Source organism: Pelophylax lessonae, assembly GCF_965119305.1.
Source record: "Pelophylax lessonae genome assembly, chromosome: 4".
Taxonomy (NCBI): domain Eukaryota; kingdom Metazoa; phylum Chordata; class Amphibia; order Anura; family Ranidae; genus Pelophylax; species Pelophylax lessonae.
In genome coordinates, this window is record NC_138771.1 from 585,790,320 (window position 1) to 585,807,412 (window position 17,093).

A 17,093-nucleotide genomic window follows, 5' to 3' on the forward strand; every position below is an offset into this window, starting at 1 on the left:
ATTTATATGTGGTGGAAGAGTCACATATATACCACAGAGTAGTCCGTTTGCTCACTGAAGATATTTTTCTCAACACGATTTGCACATATGGTAGGGTTTGCACAGTACGGAATGAACTTGATTTGATTACTGTATAATCTTTTTTACAAAATAGATTTAATGTTTTTCGATATTTAACTAGGGCTTATATGGCAGCCATTCCCCAAAATAACACTAGGTCTTATTTTTGGGGCCTATTGTCAGGGAAACAGGGTATATATAGCAGAGCCCATAGGTTTAAGCTAGCAAAGCAAAAATCATCCCCATCTCTGTGCACCATCCTGTGTCATGTTTTATAATGTTTATTTGCTCCTCACCTGGGAAGTGTTAAATCCAGTTCTTAAGACATAGGCCACACACCCATTATCAAGCGCTAAGAAGAAAGAGAAAAGAAAACATTAACGTGTCGTTAAACACAAATTATAAACTGTCAATACATGCTATTGCCATTGTGTACATACTCACTTTGCCATTAGAGCATTATTTTTCAGTAGACTGAAAAAGATCTTTGTAGATACTGCTGTTCCCTGTCTCGCATGAGAGGGTTTCCGCCCTGCCCCTCCACCCTCTATTCTGCTGCATAATGCAACACATTTCAATGTATGTAATGCAGATATCCAGCCATTACCAAAACTGTATGTGTTTGAAAAAGATGAATACCGTTTCTAACGCCGCAGCTGTGCTGCCACGTTATCCCATGTGCTAGCCAGCCTCGATCTATGGAGAGAAGCAGAAGGGGGTAGAGATCCCCTCTGCTTGCTAACGTCACAGGGAAATATCAGCCCCACCTGCTTTTCTACATAGATCGAGGCCGACCAGCACATGGGATCATGTGACCGCACAGCTGCGGTGTCAGAAACAGTATTTATCCTTTCCATATCCAACACATATAGTTTTGGTAATGGCAGGATATCTGCATGATATAGATGGAAAGTTACTTTAGGGCCCTTTACAAACACTTTAATACTAGTGGTATGTAAAAATATCCAAACTTAGCCTAAAAAAGAAAATGAATGCAGCCGTCACATCTAAGGTTTGCTTTTGGGTTTATTACCAATTTAATACACATTTTAATGCCCAAACTTCAGTTTTAATGTATGGAGGACATAGTTTAATCTAAAACTGGTAACTTAAACCAAAGACTACTCATACTGAAATGCATCACCCCCTGCGCTAGTTGTAAAAAGCAGCACTTACGTTTAAGGCCAGTAGTCGCCTTCTGAGGAGGAGTGTGTTGCACAACCTTGGTGCCACCAAAAATGACGTGTAGTTTGCAGTCAGCGTTTAAGTCAAGAACATGATCTGCATCCAAATCCTCGATAGGCTCCTGTAGAGATCCACAAATTGCCATTTTTAATACATGCATATGTTAGTAGATTATACTTCTACAAAGCCTTACTCCAGGCAAAACTTTTTTTTTTTGCTCTGGATAAAGTGGGGAAAAGTCAAGAGCTTCTGGCAGGTGCTTTAATGGCTGTGGCTCTGTTGGGAAAATGTCCTCACATGGTAAAAAGGGACTGAAAGTGATGGGTAATCCCTCCAACAGGCTAAGATTGCTAAAAAAAATGTATTTTGGAGCAGATAAACGTATCGCTTTGGTAGGGTTTTCACTGTGTGTGGCTTCCAGTCTCGGTAACTTCATTATCTTGATTATCCTGGCGTCACTGGGTGTGAACGAAACAGTGGGGTGGGGGGTAGTCACAGACAGCAATAATAAAAAAAACAACAAAAAACCTGAAAGGGGTTTTAAATTTTGTTTTTATATAAAATACCAAACTGTTAAACTGAAATCTTTTTTTTTTTGGGGGGGGGGGGGGGGGGTAAAAATAAAAAAACAAAAATAATGTGCTTGTATAAGTGTGCAGACCCTCTTATAACTGGGGATGTAGCTGTGTTCAGAATTAGGCAATTACATTCAATTTCATGTTAAATAGGAGTCAGTACACACCTGCCATCATTTAGAGTGTCTCTAAGCCCAAATAAAGTTCAGCTGTTCTAGTAGGTCTTTTCTGACATTTTCTTCGTCTCATTCCACAGCAAAAGCCATGGTCCGCAGAGAGCTTCCAAAGCATCAGAGGGATCTCACTATTAAAAGGTATCAGTCACGGGAAGGGTACAAAAGGTATTCCAAGGCATTAGATATACCATGGAACACAGTGAAGACAGTCATCATCAAGTAGAGAAAATATGGCACAACAGTGACATTACCAAGAACTGGACGTCCCTCCAAAATTTATGAAAAGACTAGAAGGAAACTGGTCAGGAAGGCTGCCAAGAGCCCTACAGCAACATTAAAGGAGCTGCAGGAATATCTGGCAAGTACTGGCTCTGTGGTACATGTGACAACAATCTCCCGTATTCTTCATATGTCTGGGCTATGGGGTAGTGGCAAGATGGAAGCCTTTTCTTAAGAAAAAAAAAACTAAGCCTGGCTCAGTTTTGCAAAAACACATCTGAACTCTCCCAAAAGCATGTGGGAAAATCTGTTATGGTCTGATGAAACCAAGGTTGAACATTTTGGCCATAATTCCAAAAGATATGTTTGGCACAAAAACACTGATCACCACCAAAAGAACACTATACCCACAGTAAAGCATGGTGGTGGCAGCATCATGCTTTGGGGCTGTTTTTCTTCTGCTGGAACAGGGGCCTTAGTCATGGTAGAGGGAATTATGAACAGTTTCAAATACCACTCAATATTTGCACAAAACCTTTTAGGGTCCATTCACACTAGCGCGACTTGTCAGGCGACTTGGTCGCCTGACAAGTCGCGGTCGGTCGCTGGCCATTGAATAGTACAGGACCCGTTCTAATAGGAGCGACACAAGTCGCTCCGACTTAGAAAAAGGGTCCTGTACTACTTTGGGGCGACCTGGAGGCGACTTGCAATGACTTCAATTATATGTGAAGTCCGTGCAAGTCGCGCCGAGGTGATGGCACAGGTCGCCCCACAAAGTCGTGTCGCGCCAGTCTGAATGGGCGCTCAGGATTCTGCTAGAAAGCTTTACAGGCCAATGCCTCATATAAAGTCCCAATCTGTGTTTTACACTGCATCCGCCAAGGGGATGGAGGTGTATGCTTCTCAGCTGGTCCTTTTCAGTTTGTACCATCGTTACAACATCGCTATTAGAGTTTTGATATACTAGACCAGTCATGGATGGGGGTGGGCTGGGGGAGGTTTGGGCTGCTCCCTCCCACCTGTCTCCCATCCATCCATTAGCAGCCATGTGCTTCCATTGTGGAGACACTCAAATTATAAAGTGTTAGGACTGCAGGTAACACAGGGTGCCGTGTAGTGGCCATGCAGCTTACGCATGCGTTCGCAAATGCATGTCAACTAAACCCCTGTTCATTATATCATGAGACAGGTCTACTTGGTTGGTGGCAGACTGGAGGGCGAGTACATCGACTGAGGGCTGGCTGGCTTCCATGCACCTCTTAATCCTTTTCAACTTTTGCTTTTTCTGAACATGAAGAGGAACTTCCATCTTTCAGCATAATGACCCAAAGCATACATCCAAATAAACAAAGTAATGGCTTTACCAGAAGATTAAAGTTTGGAAATGGCCCAGCCAGAGCCCAGTCCTGAATCAGATTGAAAAAATCTGTGGGGTGATCTGAAGAGGGCTGTGCACAGGAGATGCCCTCGCGATCTGACAGATTTGGAGTGTTTTTTGCAAAGAAGAGTGTGCAAATACTGCCCAGTCAAGATGTGCCATGCTGATAGACTCATACCCCAAAAGACTGAGTGCTGTAATAAAATCAAAAGATGCTTCAACAAAGTATTAGTTTAAGGGTGTGCACACTTATGCAACCATACCATTTTAGGTTTTTTAATTTTTACTTCCTTCCACTTAAAAGATCTTCGTTTGTTGTTCAACTTGAGTTGTACAGTTTATAGGTCACATTAAAGGTGGAAAAAGTTCTGAAATTATTTAGCTTTGTCTCATTTGCTTACATCACAGAAACCGGACATTTTAACAGGGGTGTGTAGACTTTTTATATCGACTGTACACCTATAAAGTGCAAAACTTTACTTTAAAAACAAAAAGTTTTTTTTAGCATCAAGGAATTAAACAGAACTCACCTTCATTTGAGGGACAGACTCTCCAGTCAGCATTGCTTCATCCACAATACATCGCCCTCGGAGCAGCAGAACATCACAAGGAACCAAATTCTCATTGGCTGACCTTCCTGAAAAAAAATTGATTGCACACATTCACAAACATCTTAACCAAAAATGTATACAAGTTCATAATTTGTTACTGTAGCCTTGTTGTGTTCTGCAAGCACAGTATTAACCCTTTTGTAACCGAAAGCCACTGATGACTAGGCTAAATTATGCACTGCGTTGTGTAAACCACATTATTCACTGTGAACAGCACCCCAGCACACCTTTCCAATATACAGTATGTGCATTGCCGAGCAACACAAGGGAACACTTCTCTACACTGTTACAGAAAACAATACATGCACCTTTTTTATTTCCTTTGACAGCACATTAAAAAGAATAGGCGACCTTAACAAAAGTGTGAATAAGGTCTAACTTGACAATAACTGACCAATCTGCATACCTAAATATAAAAATACACACATAAATATATTTATACACACACACACACACACACACACAATTGTATATTATATATATATATATATATATATATATATATATACACACATACATATATATACATATATATATATATACACACACACACACACACACACATACATACATGCACGCACGCACCTCAAAAATAGAATATCAAGACTTTTTTTTATTTCAGTAATTCAATTCTAATGGTGACTCATTTTCTATAGATGCGTTACACACACAGTGATACATTTCAAACATTTCTTTCTTTTCATTTTGAGAATGGCTTACAGCTAGTGAAAACCCAAGATTCAGTATGTCAGAAAATTTGAATTTTACATTAGAACAATAAAAAAAAATAATAAATAAATAAGGTTTTTAATACAGAAATGTTGGCTTACTAAATGGTATCTCCTTTTGCATAAATTACTGCATCAATGTCATGGCATGGAGGCGATCAGCCTGTGGTACTGCAGAGATGTTAAATCCCAGGTTGTTTTGATAGTGCCTGCACCTCGTCCGCATTGTTGGGTCTGATCATTTGGGGGGAGCCATGTCATCTGCTTCTGTTGGTCCACTGTGTTTTATCAAGTCCAAAGTCAGTGCAGCCCTCTACCTGGAAATTCTGGAGCACTTCATGCTTCCCTCTGCTGACCAGCTTTATGGAGATGCTGATTTAATTTTCCAGCAGGACCTGGCACCTGCCCACACTGCCAAAAGTACCAATACCTGGTTTAATAATTATGATCACTGTGCTTGATTGGCCAGCAAACTCGTCTGACCTAAACCCCATAAAGAATCTGTGGGGTATTGTCAAGAGGTAGATGAGAGGACTCCTCAACCGGAATTAAGGTAGCTTTATTAAACCTGTAAAGCCTCAATTTGTGTGGGGGCCCAGCCGCAAGTGCACTCATCCCAGACAGGCTCACTGGGGCCGCCCCCCCCATACCCCCAATGGAGGCTGACTCTGCCGCATGTCCTAAATTTTTGAGGATGCCCAGCCGCCTGGGCACGAGCATTAGCGGAGCCGACCACCCAGGGCAGCGGAGGGGAGGGTGGATGCCCAAACGGAGGGTAGTGGCTTCAGCCACCCTCACTACGGCCGCCACACATAGCTCTTAAACAGGAGGCCGCAAAGCCGCGGGCCTAAATTTTCGGCCAGGTTCGGCCGCGTGAGGCGTGGACCTGTGGATGCCAAACCATCTGCTCCCCCAGCCCAACAACTGCAGCAGGGAGCCCAAAGGACATGCCTGCCCTGGTCACCATCCCCCAGGATAGCAAGGGAACCCTGCTCAAAGCCCCCCATTGTGCACCAGGAAAAACGCGGTCAGCAAGCCCCCCTTAAGAGCATGTGGCAAAAGCAGGGGGTTGGGAGGTGAATGGGACCAGAGTGGTTAGTGACATCTAGAATTGCAAAAAAGGAAAAAGCACAGCGCCACACTTTGCAAGCTAGAAAGTTTCTGCTAGTAAAGGGTTAATGCAGCTATAGTAGTGAACCAGTGGAACCTGGAGTAGATCTAAAAGACCTAAAAATGTAAACATAACAGCGCAAAACACACACACACCAAGAGTTAACGGATAAAAAACAAAGCCCATTGCAGAGTTATTTAAAAAAAATTAAAAAATCAATATAAATGCATGCAATGTATGTTAAAATTGTCCAAAAAGGTCAAAATCTGATCCAAAAGTATCCATGGGAAAACATTAATTCAGTCCACATTTCACACAGCCAAAAACAAAAACTTAACGAAGACGGTATTGGGCATCACAGGTCCTTTATATGGGAGGGGGAGGTGAAATTTTTTACTAAGGGCAGAGATGAGCATGCACTCTGCATTGCTTACCAACAACCTCAGGTTCTGGAGTCTGGAAAGTCTTACTTCCCTTATCAGGATCACTCATTACAGACAACACAATAATTGACATAGAACTAATAACTGTTCATCACCTTAAGAAGAGAACCTTTTGAAGCCTATTCCCACTGGTTACCATCTATAGCCAGCTACTGTGTGTTACAGGCTGACTGCCTCTTGCTGTGGTGGACTGTGGATGGATACAATGGTTTCCCATGGATACTTTTGGATCAGCTTTTGACCTTTTGGGCAATTTTTACATACATTACACGCATTATATTGATTTTTTTATAACTCTGCAATGGGCTTTTTGATCTGTTAACCCTTGATGCGTGTGCTTTTTGCGCAGCTGAAATTTTTTTGATATAGGATTGAATGAAAGCCACCAGCAATACAATGTGTGGCTCTTTAAAGAAAGGATGCTTCAGCATGGAGAATATTAAGTGGAACTAAAGTCCATTATACTCCCCCTCATTGTTACGAACATCTTCACCTGCGCTTCAGCCATCTTTTTTTTGCCAGGCTGGGATGATGCAACTATCATGCATGTGTGCGGGAGTTAATTTATCACATCACAAAGGCATGCTGAAAATATACACCGAGCTTCTCATGGACAACTCAGTCTACATTTTAAAGAAGTTTTTATTGGAGAAGAGAAGTAGTAGTTTTTAAGGTAAAGTTCTACTTTTATATACAGATTGCAGACAGGAAAGGGTTACTTATGTATATGTACTGTATATGAAAGCTTACCTATAGACACAATGTCACCTGGGATGATTTCATCGCTGGAGATTGGCCTCCATTTCCGATTTCTGTACACCTTAGAAACAGATAAATATGTTGAACGTGAAGCATAATTTACTCACATGATAAATTGTACAAACACCACAAACTCTTTTAATGATCAATGATAAATGGCAAAGTAACTAAAACGGACAAGAGCTAAAAACGTTTAATCAAAGCAAGTCTTTCTGCCAGCACAATTCTGTGTGCAATAATGCTAGAATCCAGCAAACCCCAAATTCCAGATTGTAGACTTGAAGTTCCATGCTAGACTGAAGACCCAGTGTTGACTTTAGTTTTAAAGTGACAGGAAACATGCAGGACAACAGAGTGAGTGAAAGGAGGTTCAGGCAACAGGAATATAGGAAAGTTCCAGAACACAACAAATGTACACGCTGGATGGAGAAGGTGGCCCTATAGGCAGAGAGATGAGATACACAAAGGAAAGAAGACCAGAGCTTGCTAGAGCAAGGTGTGGCACTTTCAGGAGGAAAACAGAACATAAGACCAGAAGGTTACACTGATTTGGATTTTCAATCAGTATATTGGTCCCCCTCATCCCTGTGAGCAGTCGGGATTGTCTATGGTGGATATTGCTGACATCTAGTGCGTTTGCTTGACCACGAGAGTGGCTGAGCCAATAGTGTTGGTGAGTGTGATCTACTCCCCCTTGCTTGCAGGGTGGTGGTGTTAAGAGGTGACCCGTATTACATCCACTTATCAAGTTCACATTCTTGGATGCATCTATTTATGGATGGACATTCTGATGCCTTGATGGACTCTCATTTATTAATGTGATTTTATGTGAGATTGTTGAGTAGAAGGATTGTTTGCACATACGTTCAGTTTACTCTATTGATGGTGTGAGGCTACCACCATCCTTGCGCTACTGGCTACATTTATATGTTTTACATATTGTTTGTTTTCCGTTTTCATACATATTATACTTCAAGTAGCAGCACTATGGATTAGCAGTTGGGTTGTCCTGAAGCGCTTGGGTTGTTCACTTTTTTCTTTGGGCAGGCCTTGTGAGCATTTTTATACAGAACATAAGACCTGTTTTTTATAAGCTGGCATGGGCTCCAGAAGATGAAAGCATGGGTATTCTATTATAAAAGAAAAGAAAATTTGGAGAATACCTCCAGGCAAATAGAAAAGCAGTTAAATTCTGCTCAGAATATCATTGGGGGGAACAGCTTCAAATAAAGGATGCAAATTGCTGGGTCCACGGAGTCTCCCTAGGACGACACAAAGCTAAAAATGGTATTGTCTAGGTTTCTGAATGAAGGTATAGCAGCAAAGAGTGTGGCAGCTTAAAATGTTTCTATGGTCGAAGCATGCAGGGAATTCAGGAAGTTGTGGAAAGAGATGGAAAACAGACCTGCATCGCTCACAACATGAAAGAAGATTTTCAAAGTAAGCTTCTATAGGATTGTCAACAATTTTTTTTTTTTTTGCAATTACAATGCTCACGGTACAAAATGAAAGTGTATGATGTGACTATAAATCTCCTTTAAGGGATATCACAACCTGAGATCTGATACATCTAATTGTAAGCTGCCTCTATATGTAACAAGCAATAATATATGCCCCATGTACTAAGAGCTGCAAGCAAATCAGACTGTTTTCAACTAAAACATGCATGTATATATATATAAAAAAAAAAAAAAAAATAGTTTCCTGCTGAGCCAAAAAATGTTAAAATGGAAAAGCTAACATCTACTGAGCAAAGGCTGTGAATACGTATGTAAATGTTTTTATTTTTAATAAATATTTGCAAAGATTTCAAACAAACTTCTTTTACGTTATTATGGGTATTTTTTTTTTTTTTTTTTTAGAATTGAGGAAAATAATTTAAATAATTTTGGAATAAGGCTGTAACCTAACAAAATGTGGAAAAAGTGAAGAACTGTGAATACTTTCTGGATGCACTGTATACTTACCAAATCCTCCCTGCCGCCTAGTACGGTGGACTGTTCCTGACATCGAGTGCAGAGCATGCTCCACAGACCTGCTCTGGATGTGGGGATGCAGCGAACAGTCCAATGCTAAATCGTGGGGGGAGCGCCGTTTACCGGTGGAGCGTAGGGTCGGTGAGTATAAGGCTTTCTCCACTCCCCTGGAAAAAACAATCACCTAACCCTTGCAGGGCAGGCACAGCTCTGTGCAAGTGTAGGTCATTTTTTTTTACCCTAGTAGTGGAGTTTAGGCTTCGAATAGAGTTGCGACTCTTGTCCGGTTTCTATGCAGTGTGCCCGTTAGGAAGATTTAGTCTATCCGTTCTGAAGACCACTGTCCCGAGGACTGAAAGTGAGGGAAAATCCTTTGCTGAGTTGTCACCAAACCAAGAATGGAGCTGTAGGCTTCAAACGGAGACGCCTGTTTCTATGACAACTGTTTAAGAGGGAAATTATTTCTCTCTGGCGAGATTTGTTCAATAGATTTACCTTCACCTCTTTTCCTATAGACACAAATGAATGTAAAACAAAAAAAATACTAACAGAAGTATAAGCCCCCGTTCACACTGGGGCGACCTGTCAGGCGACCTAGTCGCCTGACAGGTCACCTTCCATAGAGAAGCTGCGGACCCGTTCTAATAGGAGCGACAAGTCGCTCCGACTTAGAAAAAGGGTCCGGAGCTTCTTTGGGGCAACCCGGAGCGACCTGCATAGACTTCAATGTTATGAAGTCCGTGCCGGCCGCTCTGAGGTCGCGGTGCGAGCTGCGCGCCGCGACCTATGAGGTCGCCCGGCAAAGTAGTGTCGCCCCAGTGTGAACGGGACCTTAACTATTCAATAGGTTTAAAATAAAATTGTTTTGGCTTTGCATTTTCTCTAATTTAAACACAAAAAGGTAGTAAAAAAAAAAAAAAAAAACTTTTTTCATGCATACAATGCAGTATATTGTAACCGACAGAATATTGTAACATAATGAAGTGTGTCTGCCGCATTAAAATAAAACATTTCTTAATCCTTTGCCTGCCATAATTCCACACCAGGTGACACTGGGTATTTTGGAGAGGCGAGAATGAAGAGCTCTCGCTTTACATGCTAATTCAGCGCTAAGTGACCGTATGTGTAAGTTGACAGCATCTAAGTAGCAAGTAAATGTCAATACAATGAAAATAAATGTACTATGAGAGCAGGAAATGTTTCAGTCCTCTCCTCACCTGAATCATGTAAGGCTTGTTCCCCATCTTCCTGATCTCAGACAGGTTCCTCATCTGTTGCTGGACCAGAGAGGCCTCAAATGCCACCAACATAAAGAGGGTAAAGACGCTGTAGTACCAATATTCATCTAAGCACCAGAGCCCCACACAAAACACCTGCCAACAAATACAGACAATGAGCACTCAAACGTTAACATTCAGGAACAAAGGCAGGCAACTTTTTTCCTAAACCTCCAGTCCTACAACAAACATCTTCCACATTTCTATACTGTAGCAGAAATGTCTCAGCGCTGCCCATCAGTGATGGAAAAAAGTTACCTTTTTGCAAAATTTTATAACAAAACTTCAAAAATCTTTTTTTAAATAAAATAAAAAAAAAAAAACACAACTTTTCAGTCTTTTTTTCGTCCGTTTAGCAAAAAATAAAATCACAGTGGTGATTATATGTTAACAAAAAAAGCTCTATTTGCGTAAAAAAAAAAAAATGATAAAGTTCATATGGGTACAGTGTAGCAACTGCATGTCACAAAATAAATGTTTATGAAATCTATGTTTTTAGTGCATTCATTTTTTTTTTTTTTTTTTTTTTGAGCAGCAAACCTGGAGCATTTCCAAATCTAAACTATGGACTACCATGTTTTAATGCATGGTCCTTTGTTTTCAGAAGAAATGTGCTTGAGGTCTTTAACAAATTCAATAAATCGGGCACTATCACCCCCTTCCTGCCCAGACCAAATTTTCAGCTTTCAGTGCTGATTCACTTTGACAATTGCACAGACATGAAACATTGATATGAAATTGTTATCATCACTTTGAGACAGATATAGATTTATTTTGGTGGTATTTATTCACCACTAGGATTTTTTTATTGCTTAATAAAAAAAAAAAAGACTGACCATTTTGAGGAAAAAAAAAAAAAGTTTTAGGTTTCTTTTATAAAATGTATCAAATAAGTAATTTTTCTCCTTCATTGATTATCAGTGCCCTGATTATCTGTGTAAATGTTCCCTGTCACACTTGCCAGTTACCAGCTCTCTTCTCCTCACGCTGTGACAGTCCAAGGAAAGAAATGAAGATAACCGGCAAGTTTGCCTATATGCAATCAACTGTCATTGGACTCAGCTGATCACATGGTAAAGGACCTCTGTGATTGGCCCTTTATCACAATCTGAGGTCAGCTGTGTCTGACACAGCAATCACAGAGTATGCCGGATGCGCGCCCCAGGGAGCACGGTTCTGGGAGGACATTCAAAGACTCCCTCCAGGGATGAGAGAGCCGCGCTGTAGTCTTACGGCTATAGCACGGCCATGAAGTGGTTAATATAGTTTCAAATCTGAAGGCCCCTTCCACACGGGCGGCGCGCCCAGTGGACTCCGTTTTTTGCTCAGCGGGGATGGATCCGCCAATCCCCGCTGAGCAGGCGGATGACAGCTCCATCGCCGCTCTGTGTGCAGAGACGGAGCTGTCAGAGCCCCGCTCTCCTCTATGGGAGATCGGATGATAACGGACCGCCTGTCCATTTTTTCCTGATCTTATCTGATCCTCCAGACGGACGGAAAATCGTGATTCCATCCGTCCAGATTTCATGAACAGGATCGGATAGCAGCTGGTGTCAGCGGAGAAATCACCGCTGACATCCACTGCTCCATAGAGCTGCATGGAGCATCCGATCAGGTTCGCCTGAAAAACTGACAGGCGGACCTGATCGGAAAGCCTGTGAAAGGGGGCTAAAGGGCCAATTTATACCACCTTGCTGCAATGAAGTCGGTAATATTGAATAGGATGCATAACACAATGCTAAAAAACCCATTCTGGTGTAAACAGGCCCTAAAAATACATTTTATAGACATTACATTTAACAAATGTAATGTACAGCTGTCAGGTTGGGCCCAGTATTGTAACATAACATTAAAAAGTCTCCAAAACTTTTTTGTTTAGCTCCAACAGTTTCTTATCTAGGACTATAAAAAGGACTATAAAAATGACAGGTCCAATTACACTACAAATATGTCAGACATATAGGATATTATAAAGACTCATACCTGAAACACAAAGAACGGTGCAATGGCTCTCTCTTTAAACAGATGTAGAAAATCGGGAACAACCATCTCTGCTCTAAGGACAGAAACAAAAACGTTTTAAGTTGGTAACACAATATCTGATAAACTGAGGAAATTTAAAGAGGAGTTCCAGTCTACAAAAAAAAAAATTAAAGTCAGCAGCTACACATAACTGTAGCTGCTGACTTTTAATATTAGGACACTTACCTGTCCAGGGATTCCACAATGTTGGCACCCCTAACCAATTTATCAATCTGCTTGGGGTGCAGGCACCAGCATCTGTCTCCTACTGCGCATGCTTGAGTTGCGCTTCGCTTTCTGAATGGTCCCACTGTCTTCTGGGACCTCTTCTACCTTCTGAGTAAAACCAGCGATCTATTTCCCAGAAGTGGGAGCGGGAACATGTCCACACCTGGTACCTGCTTCCCCCTCCCCTGCAAAAGTGCTAAATGTGGCAGTAGAGGGGGGGGGGGGGGTGGTGCGAACAAGTAGAGCTTCCCCTTCCCCATACAAACAATGTATGTAGGGAGCTGGAATTGAGATTTTAAGTGGTAGGAAGTGGTTTAAACTGATTGTAAAGGAAGGGATTTAAAGAAAAAAAAAAAAAAAAAAGCACACCCATGTTATACTTCGAAGCCCTGATCCTCTTCTTTTGGAGGCTAGAATGCATCAAGGTAAAAAAAACTTCTTCAGCTTTTAGAACCACTTTAGCTATGCACTCAAAAATGTGTGAAATTATCTACAGTCATAACTTTTTAAAAGAGAACAGTGGACTGTTTTAGTGGTTGTAAAGTCAGAAGGTTTTTTTATCTTAATGCATTCAGATAAAAAAAAAAACCTTCTGGGTGTAGCAGCCTCCCCTGCGCCCTAATGCATGGGAGGCTGAGACTTACTAATACTTACCTGAGGTCCATCTCTGTCCAGCCATGTCTGAGTTTCTCAACCGTCTGGGACTCTCCTTTCCGATTGTCTGAGACACAGCCCTGGCACCATTGGCTTCCCATGGCTGTCAAAGTCAGATAGCCAATCAGGAGAGAGGGGGGGTGGTGCCGTACAGGAGCTCTGTCTCTCAATGGACACAGGGAGCTGCAGCTCGGTTAGGGTGCCCCCATAGCAAGCTGCTTGCTGTGGCGGCACTTGACAGGAGGGAGGGGCAAGAAGCAGCAAAGAGGGCTCAAATAGGAGGATCCCGGCTACCCTGTGCAAAACCAACTGCACATAGGAGGTAATTATAACTTTTTTTTTTTTTTTTTTTTTAACACAACACACACAAAGACTTTACAGGCTAAGCATACAAGGAAAAAATATACTATTAAGATTTGTAAGCATCTATGGCAGAGTTCTTCTATAAATGGCTAACTTCAGATGGAAGCCTAGATGCCAGTTTTCCACTGTCACAATAAGGTTAATGAGCTGCGGTATGGTAATAAGGGAAACACAACCTCACACTGTAAGGGGAAACAATTTAAGGGCCCGTTCACACCAAGGTAGCCTGTTACAGTGCATAAGGCACAAGTATAATTGTAGCATAAATCTTTTTTTTTTTGGAAGAGAAAATTAAGAACCTCTGATTTTTATGGTTCTCTGTGCCCTACTGGAGAGATTAACCCACTATTTGTCCTGGTGACCTGGTTGTCATCCAGACACAAAAAGTGATAGGGAAGGGAGGGGAAATCTCACAGGAACACCTGTTCAATTAAAAACTAAGAGGAGATTTTCTCATATTTTACTCCCACATCTTGCCATGTTCCAGGACACAGAAAGCAAAAATAACCCGAAAAGGGTTTTAACCATGCTCTTATCTAGCCAAAACTACGAAAAAAAAGTTTGGGGTACAAATATACTTTTTCCCGGTGGACCTCTTTAGACATTACTAAAAAATCCTTTTTAATATTGCAACCTTCAGAAACAAAAATGTTCTTTTGTCAGACTTGCCTTAGTTTGGGTATTCCTGACATGCAACAAAAAGCTAAACCAATATAACAATGCCAAGACTGCAAGATGGAACAGCAATTTTATTGCTATGTATTTAACTTGTGCAATATAATCTGGGAGATTGAAAAACGAGCACATAAGTCTTTAAGGTCCCACAGTGACACCCCAACAAAGGTTTAATTTTATCAATATTACTGGACAGGGGGTCCATGGAAGGGTGTTTGTGGGAGTCCATTTGAACTTGCACTTTGTAGACAACACAAAGGAACATACAGTATACTGAAACATGTATGTGGGCCCGTACTGTACCACATGAGCTCTAGAAGGGTTTTCTCTATAGCAATGTGCTACTTTAACTGGCAATTGCGCAGTCAAACAACACAGTACGCAAATTAAATTTATATCATTTTTTCACACAAATATAGCTTTCTTTTGGTGGTGTTTGATCACAACTTTATTTTTTTATTTTATTCCTATTATAAACTAAGGCTTCTTTCACACGGCCGCTCCGTGTGAAAGGTCCGCTGCGGGACTTTTTTTTTTCCCACGGAGCGGATGACATTTCTGTCATCCGCTCCGTGTGCCCGCATATCATCCCATCCATTTGCGGATGATATGCGGACATAATGTAAGTATATGGCATTGCGGGTGTCATCCGCTGACATCCGATTTTCCTTCCTTTCCGTTTTTTACACGGATGAAAAAATAGGAACGGAACTGAAAGGAGGAAAATCGGATGTCAGCGGATGGTATTCCGCTGACATCCGCAGTGCCATTCACTTACATTATGTCCGCAAATCATCCACAAACGGATGGGATGATTTGCGGACACACGGAGCGGCCGTGTGAAAGGACCCAAAAAAAAAAAAAAAGACTGAATATTTTGGAAAAAAAACAAAAATATCCCTTATAAAAAAAATATATAATAAAATCAAGTTGTCATAAATTTAGGCCAAAATGTATTCTGCTACATGTCTATGGTACAAAAAAAAAAAAAAAAAAAAATCTTAAGCGTACTGTATATTAACTATTTTGTGTGAAAGTTACAGCGCCTCCAAACTATGCTACACAGCGGGTAAAATAAGTATTGAATACGTCACCATTTTTCTAGGTAAATATATTTGTAAAGGTACAACCAATGCAATCCATACCTGCAAATAAATCAAAAATACGTTCGGAAAATTAAGTTGTGTCCAAAAATGGAATAATGCAGAGAAAACTATTGAACACATGAAGAAAGGGGGGTGCAAAAAAGGCATGGAAAGCCAGAAAACCAGCTGAAATCTATCAGTAATTAGAAAGCAATCCTGCACCTTGTCAGTGGAAATTAATATCAGCTACTGCAGTCTCCACTGATGGCCTAAAAAAAAAAAACATTACTCCCAGGGTGTCACATAAGAAACATCTCATGATGGGTAAAAGCATAGAGCTCTCTCAAGACCCTCACAACTTTATTGTTGAAAAAAAAAAAAAAAAAAAACATACTGATGGCATTGGTTACAGAAGGATTTTAAACTTTCTGAAAGTTCCAGTGAGCACTGTTGGGGCCATAATCCGGAAGTGGAAGGAACATCATTTCACCATAAACTAGTCTATCCAAGCCAAGGACCTACTAGCCAAGGACCACTTGTGGAGAGCTTCAGAGAGACCTGGAACCAGCAGGTACAATTGTTTCAAAGGAAACCATAAGTAGTGCACTCAACCGCCATGCCCTGTATACACTTTTACCACACAAGACTCCACTGCTGAAGAAAAAGCATGTTGAAGCTTCTTTACAGTTTGCTGCACAACATTTAGACAAGCCTGTGAAATACTGGGAGAATATAGTCTGGTCAGAGGAGACCAAAATAACTCTTTGGATGCCATAATACACACCATGTTTGGAGGTCAAGTGGCACGGCACACCACTGCAAAAACACCCCCATACCAACAGTGAAGTTTGGAGGTGGGAAAACATGATGTGGGGCGGTTTTTCAGCATTTGGTAATGGCAAACTTTATTTCACTGAAGAAAGAATGAATGGAAAAATGTATGGAAAAACGTACCATGACATTCTTAATAAAACTCTGCTGCCATCTACCAGGATGATGAAGATGAAATGAGAATGGGCATTTCAGCATGGCAATGATACGAAACACAAAGCCAAGGAAACTCAATTTGGTTTCAAAGTAAATTAAGCTGCTAGAAAAGCCCAGCCAATCACCTGAATTGAATCCAATAGAAAAATCTATGGAAAGAACTAAGTTCATAGAAGAGGTAAGAGCCGCACGATTAATTGTTTAAGAAAAAAAAAAAATTGCGATCTCGACTCACTCCTCCTCATAATCTTAAAACAGAATGCCCTCAATTTTTTCTCTGCTCACTCACAGCTGTCAAAAAAAAAAAAAAAAAAGCCTCAGGAAAATGTGTATCAACATTGCCAAGGCCCCGTTCCCGGGGCGACCTCCGAGGTCGCGGTGCGAGCAGCGCGCCGCGACCTCGGAGCGGCCGGCACGGACTTCATAACATTGAAGTCTATGACGGTCGCTCCGGGTCGCCCCAAAGAAGCTCCGGACCCTTTTTCTAAGTCGGAGCGACTTGTGTCGCTCCTATTAGAACGGGTCCGCAGCTTCCCTATGGAAGACGACCTATGGCGACCTGTGAGGCGACCAGGTCG

General features: G+C 41.4%; 1 protein-coding gene across 1 annotated transcript in view; it reads right to left on the reverse strand.

The window, feature by feature from the left end:
• ATP13A1 (ATPase 13A1) overlaps positions 1–17,093 on the reverse strand; it is an 89,500-nt gene that overhangs the window by 55,689 nt on the left and 16,718 nt on the right. Inside the window, exons 4-9 of the mRNA XM_082254825.1 lie at positions 12,485–12,557; positions 10,442–10,597; positions 7,240–7,309; positions 4,127–4,233; positions 1,237–1,366; positions 357–412 (exon numbers count right to left, since the gene is read on the reverse strand). Coding sequence (XP_082110951.1) covers positions 357–412; positions 1,237–1,366; positions 4,127–4,233; positions 7,240–7,309; positions 10,442–10,597; positions 12,485–12,557 — 592 coding nt within the window. The remainder of the gene's footprint in view (positions 1–356; positions 413–1,236; positions 1,367–4,126; positions 4,234–7,239; positions 7,310–10,441; positions 10,598–12,484; positions 12,558–17,093) is intronic.